The sequence below is a fragment of the Rattus norvegicus genome, chromosome 17, assembly GCF_021556685.1.
Source record: "Rattus norvegicus strain SHRSP/BbbUtx chromosome 17, alternate assembly SHRSP_T2T, whole genome shotgun sequence".
Taxonomy (NCBI): domain Eukaryota; kingdom Metazoa; phylum Chordata; class Mammalia; order Rodentia; family Muridae; genus Rattus; species Rattus norvegicus.
The window spans coordinates 85,475,848-85,491,781 of record NC_141550.1 but is presented as its reverse complement, the minus strand read 5'-3'; the positions used below and the strand labels follow the sequence as shown (position 1 = coordinate 85,491,781).

The 15,934-nt window shown below is 38.4% G+C and overlaps 1 protein-coding gene across 2 annotated transcripts in view; it reads right to left on the bottom strand.

Annotated features, from left to right (window-relative positions):
• Positions 1–15,934, bottom strand: part of Malrd1 (MAM and LDL receptor class A domain containing 1) — a 724,504-nt gene that overhangs the window by 438,047 nt on the left and 270,523 nt on the right. For both annotated transcript variants that reach the window (XM_087589615.1, NM_001287618.3), the window contains 2 exon segments: positions 3,512–3,688; positions 756–921 (listed from right to left, as the gene is read on the bottom strand). In XM_087589615.1, the coding sequence (XP_087445741.1) occupies positions 756–921; positions 3,512–3,688 (343 nt within the window).

Here is a 15,934-nt window from a genome sequence, read left to right as displayed (position 1 = left end):
TGTTATTAAAACACTGATTTCTCTCCTCTCATACCTTGTTTCAATCCAGACACAGCATTGTAACTCTTATACCAAGAATCTTGTATTTCAAGTTTGTGCAAACAATTCTTACCATTTATTCTCTGCATTGTCAATAAATGCTGAAAAGCTCATGGCTGAGCAGAATAGAGGATAGGGTAGCATGTCTGCCAGCCAGAGGAAGGAAAGGGAGAAAAAAAGATTCAGATCAACTGGCAATTTGGAAGAATTACAGCCATGAAGGTGTCCAAAAAGCCAGATCAGTAATAATATTTGAGTATCATGAGGTGGGGCTGGGAGGTAGCCAGATTAGCATAGAAGTTTAAGGTACATCATTTAACTGATCAGCAACTGAGGTGCAATTTCTCTATGAAGTTATTGGGGACCAGCATAAGGTAAATAAGTGTAGCTGCCAGATTGATTCACCGCTATGCGTGTCTTAAAGATAATGTCTAGAAGTTGGGACAGAACTTGTGGGAATTGAGTCACTCTTTACACCATGCGATCTGAAGACTCATGCATGCCCATTGTGGTTAGCAGCAAGTGCTTTTGCCTGGATTTTTTTTTTTTTTTTGCTTTTAAAGTTATTTTTTTCCTGGTACAGTGAGTGCAAAATAATACATTCAACTCTGTTGTTCTTGGGCTCTACATTAATCTCTATAATATCATTGACCTAGGGTAAGGTGGGTGAGGGCAATGTCTCCTAAGAAAGACTTTTGAAATACGTAATTACTTACTTTGTGTGATCTAATGGTGGTCTGTGGTTTTCTTCCCCGTGGTGAATACTGAGTCCATTACCGAGTCCCCACCTGAATGTATTTGAATCATGAAGTGATTTTGCTGGTGGTGTTGGTTGGTACCATTTGCATAGGTTTCTATCTTCAAATGTACAAGTCTCCAGTACTTAAATAAAACAGAACAAAGACAAGATGAGCTAATAACAATGAACAGAAAGGGGGAGTTTATACTCTGCAGCACTTTCTTATGGTTGGTTTAAAAATACCATACTACAAAACGCGTGCGCATGTGTGTGTGTGTGTGTGTGTGTGTGTGTGTGTGTGTGTGCGCGCGCGCGCGTGTGCGTGTGTGTGTGTGTGTGTGTGTGTGTGTGTGTGTGTGTGTGTGTGTTACTGTGGGCTCAGGCTACAAATCACCCTTGTGTCTTGTTTCTCAGGTGTTCTGCAATTTACTGTTTTGAGGCAGGATCTTGCATTTGTCTTGCTAGTTATCAATGAGGAGAAGGCAGGTGGCTAGCGTGGTTAGTGAGTCTTAAGTTCCTTATCTCTGGATCTTTGGGCTTACAGGACAAAGCTGTCACACCTTGCTTTTATATATGTTTAGGGCATCAAGCACAGGTCTTCATGCTTACTTAGCCAGCACTTTACCAACTAAACCATCTCCCTAGTTTTCATAAATAACTTAAGCACTGATAAAATATTTAGGCGAATGTTTTATATAATCACAAGAAAACTATTTAAAATTTGAGGTTCATTTTTCTTTGAATCTCCACAGAAAGTAAAATATGTGAATAAATGCATACATTAACAATATCCTCGCTCTAGGAGGTGAGATGGTAATTAGCTCCTAGGGCACCTATCTTCTGTCTCTTCCTACTCAGCTCCTCGGCTGCCTGCATGACCTCTGAGCTGTGACCTTCTGACATTTCCTTGTCCATGGCAATATACTACTTAACTTTGGCTCATTCCATAAAGATGTCAGTGAAAGCATTTGCCTTCAAAGCAATGTTACATACAATCATTTATATTGGTCTTAATACCTTGAATGTTTTTAAGATTCTTGTAGTGATTGTATTCTAATATAAAAAATAGATTTTCATGGAGCAATGCTTTTTTTATTGGATAATTTTTATTTATATTTCAAATGTTATTCCTTTTCCTTGTTTCCAAGACATAAGCCTCCATCCTATCTCCCTCCCTTTCCTCTATAAGGGTGTTTCCCTCCCCAACCATCCCTGGGGGATCCAGCCTTGGCAAGACAAGGGCTTCTCCTTCCATTGGTGCCCAACAAGTCCATCCTCTGCTACATGTGCAGCTGGAGCCCAGGGTCTGTCCATGTATAGTCTTTGGGTAGTAGTTTAGTCCCTGGAAGCTCTGGTTGGCTGGCGTTGTTGTTCTTATGGGGTTGCAAACCCCTTCAGCTTTTTCAAACCTTTCTAATTCCTCCCACAGGGGTCCTGTTCGCAGTTCATTGGTTTGCTGTAAGCATTTGCCTCTGTATTTGACATGCTCTGGCTGTGCCTCTCAGGAGACAGCTGCTTTCTAAATAATTTCTCCCTCTTTCTCTTTCTCCTTTTGCTGAAAAAAAAATATATATCCATTTCTGTGGAAATCACTGTTGCTTAAGTAAAAATAAAACCAATTCAACAAATTCTTATGCATACTATAGAAAACCTGACATTGACCTGGTTTCTAAATGTATTAACAGTTGTGGATTGCCACAGATGAAAACCATAAATACATATGTTACTACAAAATCTGCCAAAGCAACATGTCACTGGAAATCATTCCTTTTTCAAACTGTGCAGTGATTCATTGCATTTGGATGTTAAACTCTGATATTCATATATGTTGTGGTGAATTAACTTGTAATGATACATAGGACTCAATATCTGTTTTTCACATTGTTGAAATGATAAGAACTGTTCTTTTGTATGACTTGTGCAGTATGGAGTATACTAGCGTCGAACGTAGTCTAGATTTGTAATATAGTTGCAAATTAAGAATGACCTTTTTCTGAGTTTAGGGAAAATTTTCTACGCTTATTATAGAACTTAAACCCTAGGAATTGTTAGCACACTGATGAGGACAGATGAGGATTTCACGGTGCCTTACCATTGGCATGTTTGTAACCCTTAACTTTATGAATGATACTGCAGTAGGACAAACATCCAAGCATAGGAGAGAAAGACCCTGCAGAGCATTTGCTCTGTCTGACGTTGTGCTTCATTTCCCAGGCGTGTGCGAATTTTGCTTCTTCCACCTGGATCTTTGTCTGTAAAGTTCAATTGTAAATTAATAATTTGCCGCTGATCCATTCAAGAAGAGAAGGATTGTTAGGTAGCCATAAATGAGAGCCGTATTTCATCAAGACATGAAACTGTGTCGAAAATTTGTCACTCTTCTTATGAACTCAAGATGTTCACTACAGAATGCTTTATTTTTGTGTGAATTTGCTTAGGAAAAAGTTTGAAAACGTTATTCTATGTACGTTATAGGGTCCCATTCCTAAGTACTTGATAATACAGGAAAACTTAACATCGGTATAGAGGCAGAAGTGCTACAGTTCATAAAAAAAAAAACAAAAAAAAACAAAAAAAAAAACAAAAAAAAAACCAAAAACCAAAAAACCAAAAAAACAAAAAACCAAAAAACCAAAAAAACAAAGAAACAAAAAAAACAAAAAAAACAAAAAAAAAACAAAAAAACCCAGTAGTTTTATATCTAAATTATGCAAAAGTTAGGAATTCACCTACCACAAGATGACTCATCCGATTTGTCAATGCAGTCGTATTTGAAGTCACATTTCTGAATTTTTCCAACACAGTGACCATTCGACCTACAGACAAATTGATCATCTGTGCAGTTGTTTGGAGGCAAGGTCACTGGAACTGAAATTTCTGGTGGACTTGGAATGTCCATTGGCAAATTATCTTGGGGAGAAATAATATGAAAATATCATGTAGCACACTTTGTAGTTATCTTAAATGTTTTTCAAAATTGAAATTTCTAAGAATGCAGGGCATTCAGTCTTAAGAGAGTTGTTGTGTTTATTGCTTTGTTGAATTTATTTAAACATTTAAAATAGGTCTCTGTATTAGTAAAGGCAGAAAGCTTGAATATTTTTTAATCACAAAAGTAGGCAAAAGATTTGATATGTGGCAATGATTTAAAAGGAAAGGTGATTCAAAGTCAAACAAAAGAGAATACAAAGAAAATGGCTTGGAAAAGAAGTAGGAGCCAACACAGTGGCCCTTGCTACCATCTGGAGACAGATTCAAGGTCTTTGTGGATCTTCAAATATAATACATAAAACAAATAAACCAACGAAAGACACACAATTTCATTCTTTCATGGGTTTCATAAATCTAATCTTTGTTATTTTTGTTGGCTCAAGCTTGTAGCACAGATTCCAACTTTAAGGCTTTTTTTTCTAAAAGAAAATTTAAAAAATAAGTTTATGCCTTCTTAACTTATCAAAACTGAAACATATTTATAGAAGTTTATTAATTTTGTATTAAGTTCTTTGATAAAACATTCTAGTGACAACTCCACATCATTCAATGGCAGATAAGCAAAGTCTGTTTTGGTAATGTCTTACCCCAATAAGCCAGTATAAAAAAGATACACAATCAGTTATTATATTTAAAGCTGTATGCCTAGATTGAGGAGATCTATCACTCTACTAATTTATTCCCTAGCTATGAGACTCCTTGTGACTTACGTCTCCTCCAAGCCATGTGGTTCTGCTCCATCTTTCTTCTCTCTCTCTCTCTCTCTCTCTCTCTCTCTCTCTCTCTCTTTCTCTCTCTCTCTCTCCCTATTCTTATCTGAGAACACCCATCCCACCTTTCCCTTCCACTGCCCAATAATTGGTTTTAGCCTTTATTTGATCAGTAAGAATAGGGAGAAAGTTCAGTGAGTTCACCTGAGTATGTGATCTACTTCTTAGAGGGGGCAGCCTCTCTTGGGGAGCAGAATTAACACCAAAATTCAAACAGCACCAGGGTAACTCACAACAAAATTTTGCTGCAAAGAAATTTCCATGACTGGGCAGTAGCATCAAATACTCATTGCACTAATTCCACGATGATGAAAAAATGATTTTTTGCACACTTGTCCATTTAACCTACATCCACGGAACAATTCTAAGATTGGTAAGTGATGGACAAGCTCACAGTCATAGGCAAATGAGAGAATAGGTGAACAAATGAGTGGAAGAATGAGTGGATAACAGTGCAGCAACAAATAAACAGGAGAAACATTTTACTGAATACTTGCAGAACACATATAAGATACTGGAAGCAAAGAACAATTCTTGGCAATGTGAGGCTAAAAATAAACACAAAGAGAATGGTAAGTTTTTCAGACATAAAAGTAAAGGGTAGAAAGTCTTCATGACCAACAAAAGGATAACCTGTGTGGTGGGGTTAGACTAGACTGTTTCATTTTGCTTTGTTTAGAATATAATGAGAATTTGGCATTTATATGGTGAAAATGTACACTTGTTGAGCCATTAAAAATATAAGTTGAAAGTAGTAGATACCAATTGACAAAAGTCACTTGAAACAAAATTGTAAATCTGGAATAAATCCAAGAAGCTGTGGAGAAATAATAAGACATGAGATTTTAAGACTCTTTAGCATTACTTTGGAGGAAAGCTGGTGGTGGCTTTTACATGGAGAAAACCAAAAAGTTCTGTGATTTCTGTCATATGGGAAAGTAATAAACCAAAGCAAAGACTCTGGGGAAGAGAAAACAAAAAGCTGATCTATATAGGATCAATGGGACTTGGTACTTTGGGTATTGTTGAAAATTTAAGGATTGCCTAATGCAGTACTTTATTTTATAGATAAAGTTCTGAGACATTTAAGAGCTGGGATTGAAGTATAGGGCAGATAACAGATTAAAACCCCCAAATTTGTGACGTGAACTCATTACTGGAGGACATGATGTATAGGAAAGATAAAACTGTGCAAGGCCTGAAAATAGAAAGGAGCAACAAAGAAAATACAAACCAATGCAACACTGGAGCTGAAAAACTAAGAAAAGAGAACAGGAAGTATAGATGCAAGCATCATCAACATATTACAAGAGATGGAAGACAGAATCTCAATTTCCTGATCCTCTGTACCTTCACTGGAGAGTCCCAGATGCCAGGGAAATGAGAGGCTCCCAGGACCCAAAGGGGATGATTTTAGCAGAGAAGGGGAGACAGAATGTGTAACTCTGACCTGTTGGAGATGGTAGACATGGAGGTTTCCCTACCCCTTGACTTGTATTTCTTTGATCTTTCCATCACTACAACTTGATTCTTTGTTCCAATGCCCCAAGAGGATAGGGGAACTTGGTTAGGTGTTTCTCCCCTGTGAGCCTCAACCTGACCCCTTGGCCCTTCTCCCCAATTCCTCTGTGACTCCAATAAACCTTATTCAGTCAAAAAAAGAAAGAAAGAAAGAAAAGAAAAAGAAAAGAACATGTAGAGACACCAGTAGATAGGCACAGCCCCTGGTGGTAGGATGAAGCCACACTCCCACCTGAAAGATTTTAACTTAGAAATGTTCCTACCCAAAGGAAGAACAGGGACAAAAAATGGAACAGACTGAAGGAAAGGCTTTCTGGGAACTGCCCACCTGGAGACTATCCTGTCTGTAGGCACCAAACATGACACTGTTGTCATTACCAAGAGGCACTTGCTGACAGGAACCTGATATGACTGCTCCTTGGGAGGTTCAGCTGCAATTGAGGAATAAAGACATGGATACTAGGAGCCAACCATCAGGCTTAGCTTGGGACCCTGGTAGGGGAGCTGGTGGAAGGACTGCAGGAGCTGAGGAAATTCCAACCTCATAGGAAGAACAACATCAGCTGGCTGGACCATCCAGTAATCCCAGGTACTAGACCAACCAAGGAATGTACAGGGATCCATGGTTCCAAATACATATGTAGCAGAGGATGGCCTTGTCTGACATCAATGGGAGGGGAGGCCCTTGGTCCTGTGGAGGTTCAATGCCCCAGAATAGGGGGATGCTGAAGTGGTGGTGGGGAGTTGGTAGGTGGGTAAACATCCTCATAGAAGCAAAGGGGAGGGAGGAAAGAGAAGTTGTGCAGTGGGGGGCTTGTGAAGGAGTAACCAGGAAGTGGAATATCATTTGAGATGTAAACGAATGAAATGATTAATAAAAATAATAAAATTACATTAAATCAATTGTGGAAAAAAAGAATTTCAAGCATAGAAGATACAATAGAAGAAATTGATATATTGTTCATAGAAAGTGGCAAATCTACAAAGTTTCTAATACAATATGTCCAGGAAATTTGGGACAGTATGAAAAGATACATGTACAAATAATAGGAATAGAAGAGCTGGGCCTTTGAACTGGGAGAAGATTCCCAGTTCAAAGGCCCAGAAAAATATTTTCAACAAAATCATTGAAGAAAATTTCCTTAGCCTAAAGAAGATGTCTATAAACATACAAAAAGCTTACAATATACAACAAGATTGGACCAGAAAAGAAAAATTCCTCCACTATATAATAATCAAAACACTAAATGTACAAAACAAAGAAAGAATGTTAAAAGTTGCAAGGTAAAAAGGCCAAATAACAAAGAAAGGCAGACCTGTCAGAATTATATCAGAGTCGCAACAGAGATGCTAAAAGTCAGAAGGTCTTGCAGACCCAAGACACCATAATAGTCAGCCCAGACTGCCACACCCAGAAAACATTTGACCACTGTAAATGGAGAAAACAAGGTATTCCATGACAAAACCAAATTTAAACCATATCTTTCTGCTATCCCAGTCCAACAGGGCATACAAGAAGGAAAACTCTACCACAATGAGAGTAACTGTATTCCAAAACAGAAGAAATAGATAATTCCACACCAGCAAAATCCAAAGAAAGACACACACACACACACACACACACACACACACACACACACGGTACCACCACCAATATCAAGATAACAGGAACTAACAGTCAATAGTCATTAGTCTCTCTCAAAATTAATGGACTCAACTCATCAATAAAAATATACAGGCCAAGAGACTGGATATGTAAATAGGCTGGGATAGAAATTATGGAAGTAACACCCTTCACGATAGCCATAAATAATATGAAATGTATTGGTGTAACTCTATCCAAGCAAGAAAAGACCTGCATGACAAGGACTTTAAGTTCCTGGAGAAGGAAACTGAAGATGTCAGAAGATGGAAAGATCTCCCATTTTCATTGATCTCTACTGAAAATTGCCATCTTGCCCAAGGCCATCTACAAATTCAACGCAATTTTTACAGACATTGAAAGAACAATTCTCAACTTCATATGGAAAAACAAAAAAGTCATGATAGCTAAAACAATCCAACAATAAAAGAACTTCTGGAGAAATCACTATCCCTGATCACAAGCTGTACTACATATCAACATTTTAAAAAAAAATCATGGTACTGTTATAGAAACAGACAGGTTGATCAATGGAATGTAATCGAAGACTCAGAAATAAGCACACACACACACACACACACACACACACACACACACACACACACACACACCCCTATAGACACTTGCTTTTTGACAAAGAAACCGAGTCCATACAATTGAAAAAAGAAAGCATCTGCAACGAATGGTGGTGATCTGATCAGGTGTCTGCATGTAGAAGAATGCAAATTAGATCCTTATTTCTCACCCTGCACAAAACTCAAGTCTAAGTAGATCAAGGACCATAAAAACATATACACTAATCTATAAGAAGAGAAAGTGGGAAATGGCCTTGAACTCATTGGTATAGGAGACAATTTACTGAATGGAACACCAACAGTTCAGGCTCTAAAGTCAACAATTGATTAATGGGACCTCATGACACTGCAAAACTTCTGTAAGGCAAACGACACCATTCATAAGACAATACATTAACCTAAAATTTGGGAAATTTGGGATCCTACATGCAAAAAAGGACCAATATCCAATATATATAACGAACTCAAAACGTTAGACACCGACAACCAAATAACCCACTTTAAAAATGAGGTACAGAACTAAACAGAGAATTCACGACAGAGGAATATCAAAGGGCTTAGAAACACTTAAAGAATGTTCAGTGTCCTAAGTTATCAGGTAAATGCAAATCAAAATGACCCCGAGATTCCTTCCATCTCATACCAATCAGAATGGTTAAGATCAAAACCTCAAGTGACAGCACATCCTGGCAAGAATGTTGAGAAGGGGAACACTCCTCCTCCTTTGGTAGTGGGAGTTCAAGCTTATACAATCATTCTGGAAACCAATCTGACAGTTTCTCAGAAAACTGGAAATAGTTCTACCTCAAGCCCCAGCTATACTGCTCCTGGACATACACCCAAAAGATGCCCATTATACCACAGGGACACTTGCTCAGCTTTATTTGTAAGAACCAAAAACTGGAAACAACACAGATGTCCCTTGACTGAAGAAATGGACACTGAAAAATGTGGCTTATTTACACAATAGACTACTATTAAGTTATTAAAAACAAGGACTTCATGAATTTTGCAGGCATTTGATGGAACTAGAAAATATCCTGAGTGAGGTAACACAGACCCACAAGGACATGGATGGTATATGTATAAGCAGATATTACCCATAAAGTACAGGATACCCACAATATTCTCCACAGACTCAAAGAAGCTAAACAAGAAGGATGGCACGAGAGGATGATTGAATCTCACTTAGAAGGGGAAATAAAATGGCCACCAGATGCAGATGGAGGGAGGGAACTAGGAGGCAGAGAAGAAGAGGACGGGAGTGGGGAGATCAGATGTGGGGAAAGGCAGAAGAAAGGACCAGAAGGCCAGGAGAATGAATGACAATCTGCAGTTGGGGGTAAGGGTGGGTGGGTAGGGGAGCATCTGTCTCAGCGACCTGGGATGGAAGAATCTCCCAGCAATCAATTCTGGTGATCTTAGCTGATGATATATAGTAATGAGGATATAAAACCTTAAGAAGCTACCTCTGTAGCCAGGCAGGACCCCCAATGGATGAATAAGGACACCAACCCACCCATAAACCTTTTGAGCTCAGATTTTTCCTGTCTTCAAAAAATGCAGGGACAAAGGTGGAGCAGAGACTAAGGGAATGGCCAAGCTATAACTGGTTCAACTTGACCCCATCCCATGGGCAAGCACCAAACCCTGGCATTATTAAGGATCCTTTCTTATGCGTACACACAGGAGCATAACTGTCCTCTGAGAGGCTCAAACCAGCAGCTGACTAAAGCAGATGTAGAAGTCCAAACCTGGGATGGAGCTCCAGAGGTCTTATGAAAAAGTTATGGTAAGAACTGAGAGCCCTGAAGGGGATAGGAATTCCACAGGAAGACCAACAGAATCAACTAATCTGGACCCTTGCGGCTCTCAGGGACAACCACCAACCAAATAGCAAACATGACCTGGACTGAGGCCCTTGGCACATATGTAGTATATGTGCAGTTCAATCTCTATGTGGGTCCCCCAACAACTGGAGCAGGGGCTGTCCCTAAAACTACTGCCTTTCATTCCCCAATTAGGTGGCCTTGTGTAGCCTCTGTGGGAAAGGATGCACCTCACCCTACAAAGAGGGTGAGAGAGAAAGAATTTTGTATAGGAGGAAACAGGAGTGTGAGAGGGCAGTGATTGAGACATAAAATGAGGAAATAAATAAATAAATGGAAAAAAGAAAGAAAAGAATAACTAAGGAATGAGGAGCACACACTCAAGTTCTCTTCTTGAGCTCAGTAATCTGCTGCTACTCTTCCTCCAGGGAATGTTCAGAAGAGGGAAAAGGGCAGAAATAAAGGGATATTGAATTCAGGCTATGTATGAAGAAAGATGATAATCAAGGAAAATGTGTTCTGCTTTAATAGAGTAGAGATTAAGAATATCAGCAATAATTAGGTTACTTACATTGTGAGCTAAAACATAGGAGATAATGTAAAAAGAGGCAAGAGTTTGTAATAAAAAGAAGTATTTTCTATGGCAAGATATGGATTCAGTATTAATGGATTAAGAAGAAAAGTTGTAGTAGGGAGCAAGCTCACTCTACTGCAAATGGAAATACCAATGTCAACATCGTGCAAAATTAGAGATAAAAAATTGTCACCTATTAAACTTAGATGAATCCAAGATCATTCTACAATTTGAGAAAAAATAAACAATAGAACGATTTAGTGTCTGAAATGGTGATTTTAAAGGAACTATAGACTACATAGTTTCAATCAAAAAGAACCACCACTAAGTTTAATGAAAAAATTACGTCAAGTTAAAGTTAGTCAAGATTACTGAAGTACTCCTTCCCAAATTGTCTGAAGTCTTGGTTTCTGTTGCTTTCAGATTACTGCAGTCTGAAAACACTAAATAAGAAAAGTCCTCAGTTTTAAATTGAGCGTGATTCTGAAAGGCATGTTGAAAGCATGTATCATCTTGCTCTTCCTGGTTGGCATCTTAACCACTCTTTGTCCAGGCTTTCCACACCATATACCATATTGCCCACTAGTTATGTTAGTGGTCACCTCAGTTATAGAACTGACTGTCATAGTATCTTTTATGTCACACCATCCCTTGAGCTGAAGTACTCCCTACTACATTGAATGATATGCATAAAACACAAGAGTAAGATACGGGCAATCCAGGGGTGTGAAGGAAAACATATTGAAGCTGTGCTTCAAGGGGAGAATGTCCAACTTACTCGCTTAATGATGAAGAAAAAAATTGTATGCTTAAATTGTTAAGATAAATGCCGAGAACAAACTTTCCGTTTTTGAGGTGGTAAGACACAAGGAAAAACCTGGGTGGTTTTTGCTGTCACATCAGAAATTGCAAAAATAATAATCAGAGTCCGTGATAAGTGTTCTTTTAATATGGGAATGGTATCAAGTTTGCCAGCAGAATAAATGAGCAGAAAATGTGTTCCCACTGAAAACCCTGATATGAAGCACTGGGCCTGAAAAAAGGATTTCCCTGAAGGAGAGGGAAGCAAGGCCTTTAGTGCAAGAAAAAGATGGCTTACACAGGTTCAGGGCAGGTTTGGGCTCCAAATCACTGGATAGGCTATAGTTGCCAATATAAGAGCTGCTGATGCGTCATGGCGAAGCTGATGAGGGTGACTATAAAGAAAGAACAAACTAGAAGTAAATCCTCAACTGTGAGGAAATCCTGCCTCTTTGAAGAAGCTTCTAATAGGTCTGTACATATGAAAGTACAAAGTAGGTACTTAAGCATTAAACAAAAAGTAGAAACGAACTTGCTATCATTTAGCAACAGTGTAGGGTGCATAGTTAATCCAGAAACAGTGTAGAATGAATAACCCTCCTGATCTCAAACAAAAGTAGAATTATCTGCGCAGATCCTGACTACATAATTGGAAATCGTGGATGACAGTAGTCATCTCATTTAGGAAAAGTTTCCACTAAAGTTCGTTTCAAGAACTGCAACAATATTTGAAACAGGAAAAAAAAGGAATTGAAAACTTCATTAGGTAATGTACCTGGCCACCCAAAATCTATTGGCCATGAAAAGAAAACTTGAACCAAAAGCTGATCATCTACACCACAAGCAGGTTTGAAGGGATTTTTTTCAAAGAGATGGAAACATGTCTGTAATGTAAACATACAAATGTGTTAAATGGAAAACAGAAAGCATTTGTAGCATTGTTTGCTGATGAAGACTAAGACCCTCTGCAGTACTTAGATGAATTAAAAAGAAGGAAATGGGGCTGGGCAGATAGCCCATGTGCAACACGACATCGTGATGTCCAGAGTTTGATCTCCAGAACCTTCATCTTTAAAAGCCTGTCACGGCAGTGTTTGCCTGGCATTCCAGAGTTAGCTAGGTAGAGACAGGCAGATTCCCTAGGGCACACTAGCCAGCCAGTCTAGGTATACTGGTGAACTCTAGGCTCAGCAAAGGCCCTGTCTTCAAAGATAAGGCAGTGAGTAATTGGGGATGACACATGACACTAACCTCTGGGCTCTACAAGCATGTGGACATATACATGGTCGCATACATTATCAAACAGTACACACAGATGAGAACCACTAACTTCTGACAGCACTGCACTTCCAAAGAATGTTAGAAACCAAACAACAAAAACAAATAAAATTCTTCATCTAAAGATCTATGCCATCTGTTATCTGTGCTTGACACACAATAGATGTCAGCTGAGGTCCAGTGCTCCGGGATTACTGGAAACAGATGATATGGCAGGAGATGGATGGGATCCTAGTGCCCACATCTTTCACCTCTGCTCATATCCATTATGTCATTCATATGACTGCATGAGGAAGATCACTGCAGTATCATAGTTTAGAAAGAGGAAATAGAGTGATCGCATTCAAATAAACCATTGTAATGTAATGTCAAATTTTTCTATTTTAACTTATTAATCTCTCAAAATTAAAATTTATTATAGATACAAGTAACATTATACAGAACTACCAGGCTGTATTTACACATATATTGCATACGTATGTGCAATATATGTATGTATAACAATAGTTAAAATAAAACTATAAATTTGAAAGAAAATACAATATACAAAGGTTTGGAGGCAGAGAGGGAAAGGGGTAATTATGTAATTACATTATGTTTTCAAAAATCAATTAAAATGTATCCTAGGTAAATAGCATATCAAAAATGTCCTTTATTTCTATATTACCTATGTCAACATTTATATCCATATAAATATGGTCTCTATGTTCACCTTTGCTTCTCTGCTGTTGTTATAAACACTGTGATCAAAGGCAAATGGAAACTAGAGAGGGTTTATTTCCTCACACATTATAGCCATCACCAGGGAAGCCAAGACAGGGACCTGGAACCAGGAAGTGAAGCGGAAACTATGGATGAATATTGCTTATTGACTTTTTCCTATATAATGTAGAACCACTTACCTATCCATGGGTGGCACTACTCACACAGCAGGCTGGACCCTCCCATATCAATAATTAATCAATAAAATATTCCATAGGCATGCTCACTAGCCAGTCTTGTGTAGGCAGTTTCTCGATAAAGGTTCCCACTCCTCCCCAAGTGATTCTAGTTTATATCAAGTTAGCCAAATTTAACTAGCCCTATCCATGTCATTATCTCTCTACATGATGCAATAACTCCTGAGGTTGAGGCCAGTCATTGAGACCATGAAACTTATTACTTGTGGATATGGAAAGATCACTATGGTATATGAAATCATTTAAAGAATGTTACAAAACATTCAGTGCCCAGACTGCTTTCACATGTTTCACTGAACTATCAGGGGAAATTCCTTTGTAGATCATCTTCCTAAACTGTCTAAAGCAAACTCCATACAGCAATGAATTTAACCATAATATGGGTCGTACCTTTCCTGAGTAAGGTTCATTCCCCCAGTTTTGTAGAAAACACACTTTGCAATTAAACTTCATGAAGGAAGAGACATTGGAAACTCTGAGTTGTAGATCCTATATTAGAAATGTCTTCTATGAGCAACACACTTGGTTAGCTTCATATCAGCATTTGCCTTTATTTAAATCAGAATATGATGCCAGGTTACCATTCTGTATTCCATGATGGTCCATGTGCTACATAATATGGTTTTAGTTTAAGACCTGGGGTGTGGAACCAATTCCCACAGAGATCCATATAATTTGCACCATGGAGTGTGCTGTAAGCTCTACTTTAAGCATCCATTGGAAATATGTTGATTTCAAGAGAGACCCTTAATTTGTGCTCCAAACTCAGGATATGCTGGAAGAATAAAAGCTTAGGTGGCACTGGGTCATAAATGCTTTCTGTTTCGTGGCATTGCCTTTCACTCTACATATTTATAAAAAACTCAATTTGCAATAAATCATCTTGAATTCATATATAGAGGCTAAATTTAAACCCAGACCAGCTATCCTTGACTACTACATTAGCATTTGCTATAGAACACACACCTGGGCACTGCTTTTGATTTACTGATTTTATTTGATTGTTTCTGTTTCTGGACGTGAGTATTTCATGGCAAGCTAGAAACGTAGTGAGCTAAGTGTCGTGCTATGAACTGTGTACAAGTTCAGATATGTAGACACTCCAGACAGAAGAGGCTTCAAGGTTCTTGCTTCGACTTTAATGACATCATCACATTTCTCTCTCAAAGTTACTTTTCAGAATAAATCATTTTGAGCATTAATATATGTTAAGAAAATAATATAACATATGCATCACCCTATAAACAACACTAAAGGAATTATTACTTAATAATGACTTCAGATGCTTATGCTTAGAGAAAAGAAAGAAGAATTGGAGGATAGGAGGAAGAAGACTCAAAGGAAACGAGAAGCCTGCACTCGACTGGTTCTACTCAGGCCCAAGTGCCTTCAGAGAGACTACATATCACCATACAAAATTGAATGAGTTCTACAATCCCATGTGTTTTTATGAGCTGATATAGGCAGTATTTGCCCCTTATGACTACTTGTACAGCTTAACACAATGCCCTGTGTCACATCCTCTGTCACAGGGAGATCCTCAGAAAATAGTACCAAGGACTGGGGCCTTAAACAGCCATAACCAAATTGTCAGTTCTGGAGGATGGGAAATTCAAGATTATGATGTTAGCAGACTGGGATTTAGAAAGAATCAACTTCCTGGTTGGCATGTGAACATGTGATCTTGTGTCTGCAATATTTGAAAAGAAAAAGCCAACTCTTTTGTCTTTTCGGAGATGTGCTCTATGTTCTTTTGGAATTTTAGGACCTAATTATCTTCTAAAGACCCTACATTTTTGCACACCCATCTACGGATTGCTATGGATTCAATGTGTAATGTCCTCTCAGGCTCATGTGTTTCAACTCACATTTACTAGTTGACTGATAATACTGTTTGGGAAGACTCTAGATTCCTTGAGAAGTGGGGTGTAGCTAACAGAAGTGTCTCTGTCAATGACAGCAAGCCTTGAAGGTCTTTGGACTTATTCTCTAGCAACTTCTTTGCTTCCTGGTCAATGCCTTGAAAACTGCTGCTGCCTCAAGTTCCTGCTGCCACAGCTGAACCCATTGCAGCCATGATTATCTTCTAAACTATGAGCTCAAGTAAACCTTCCTCCCTCTCCTCAGTTGTTTCTGTCAGGATTTTTTAATCAAAGTGAACAGTAACTAGTGTAGAAAACTAGCAATAATGTGATTTCTTAATTTCACTTTTTACA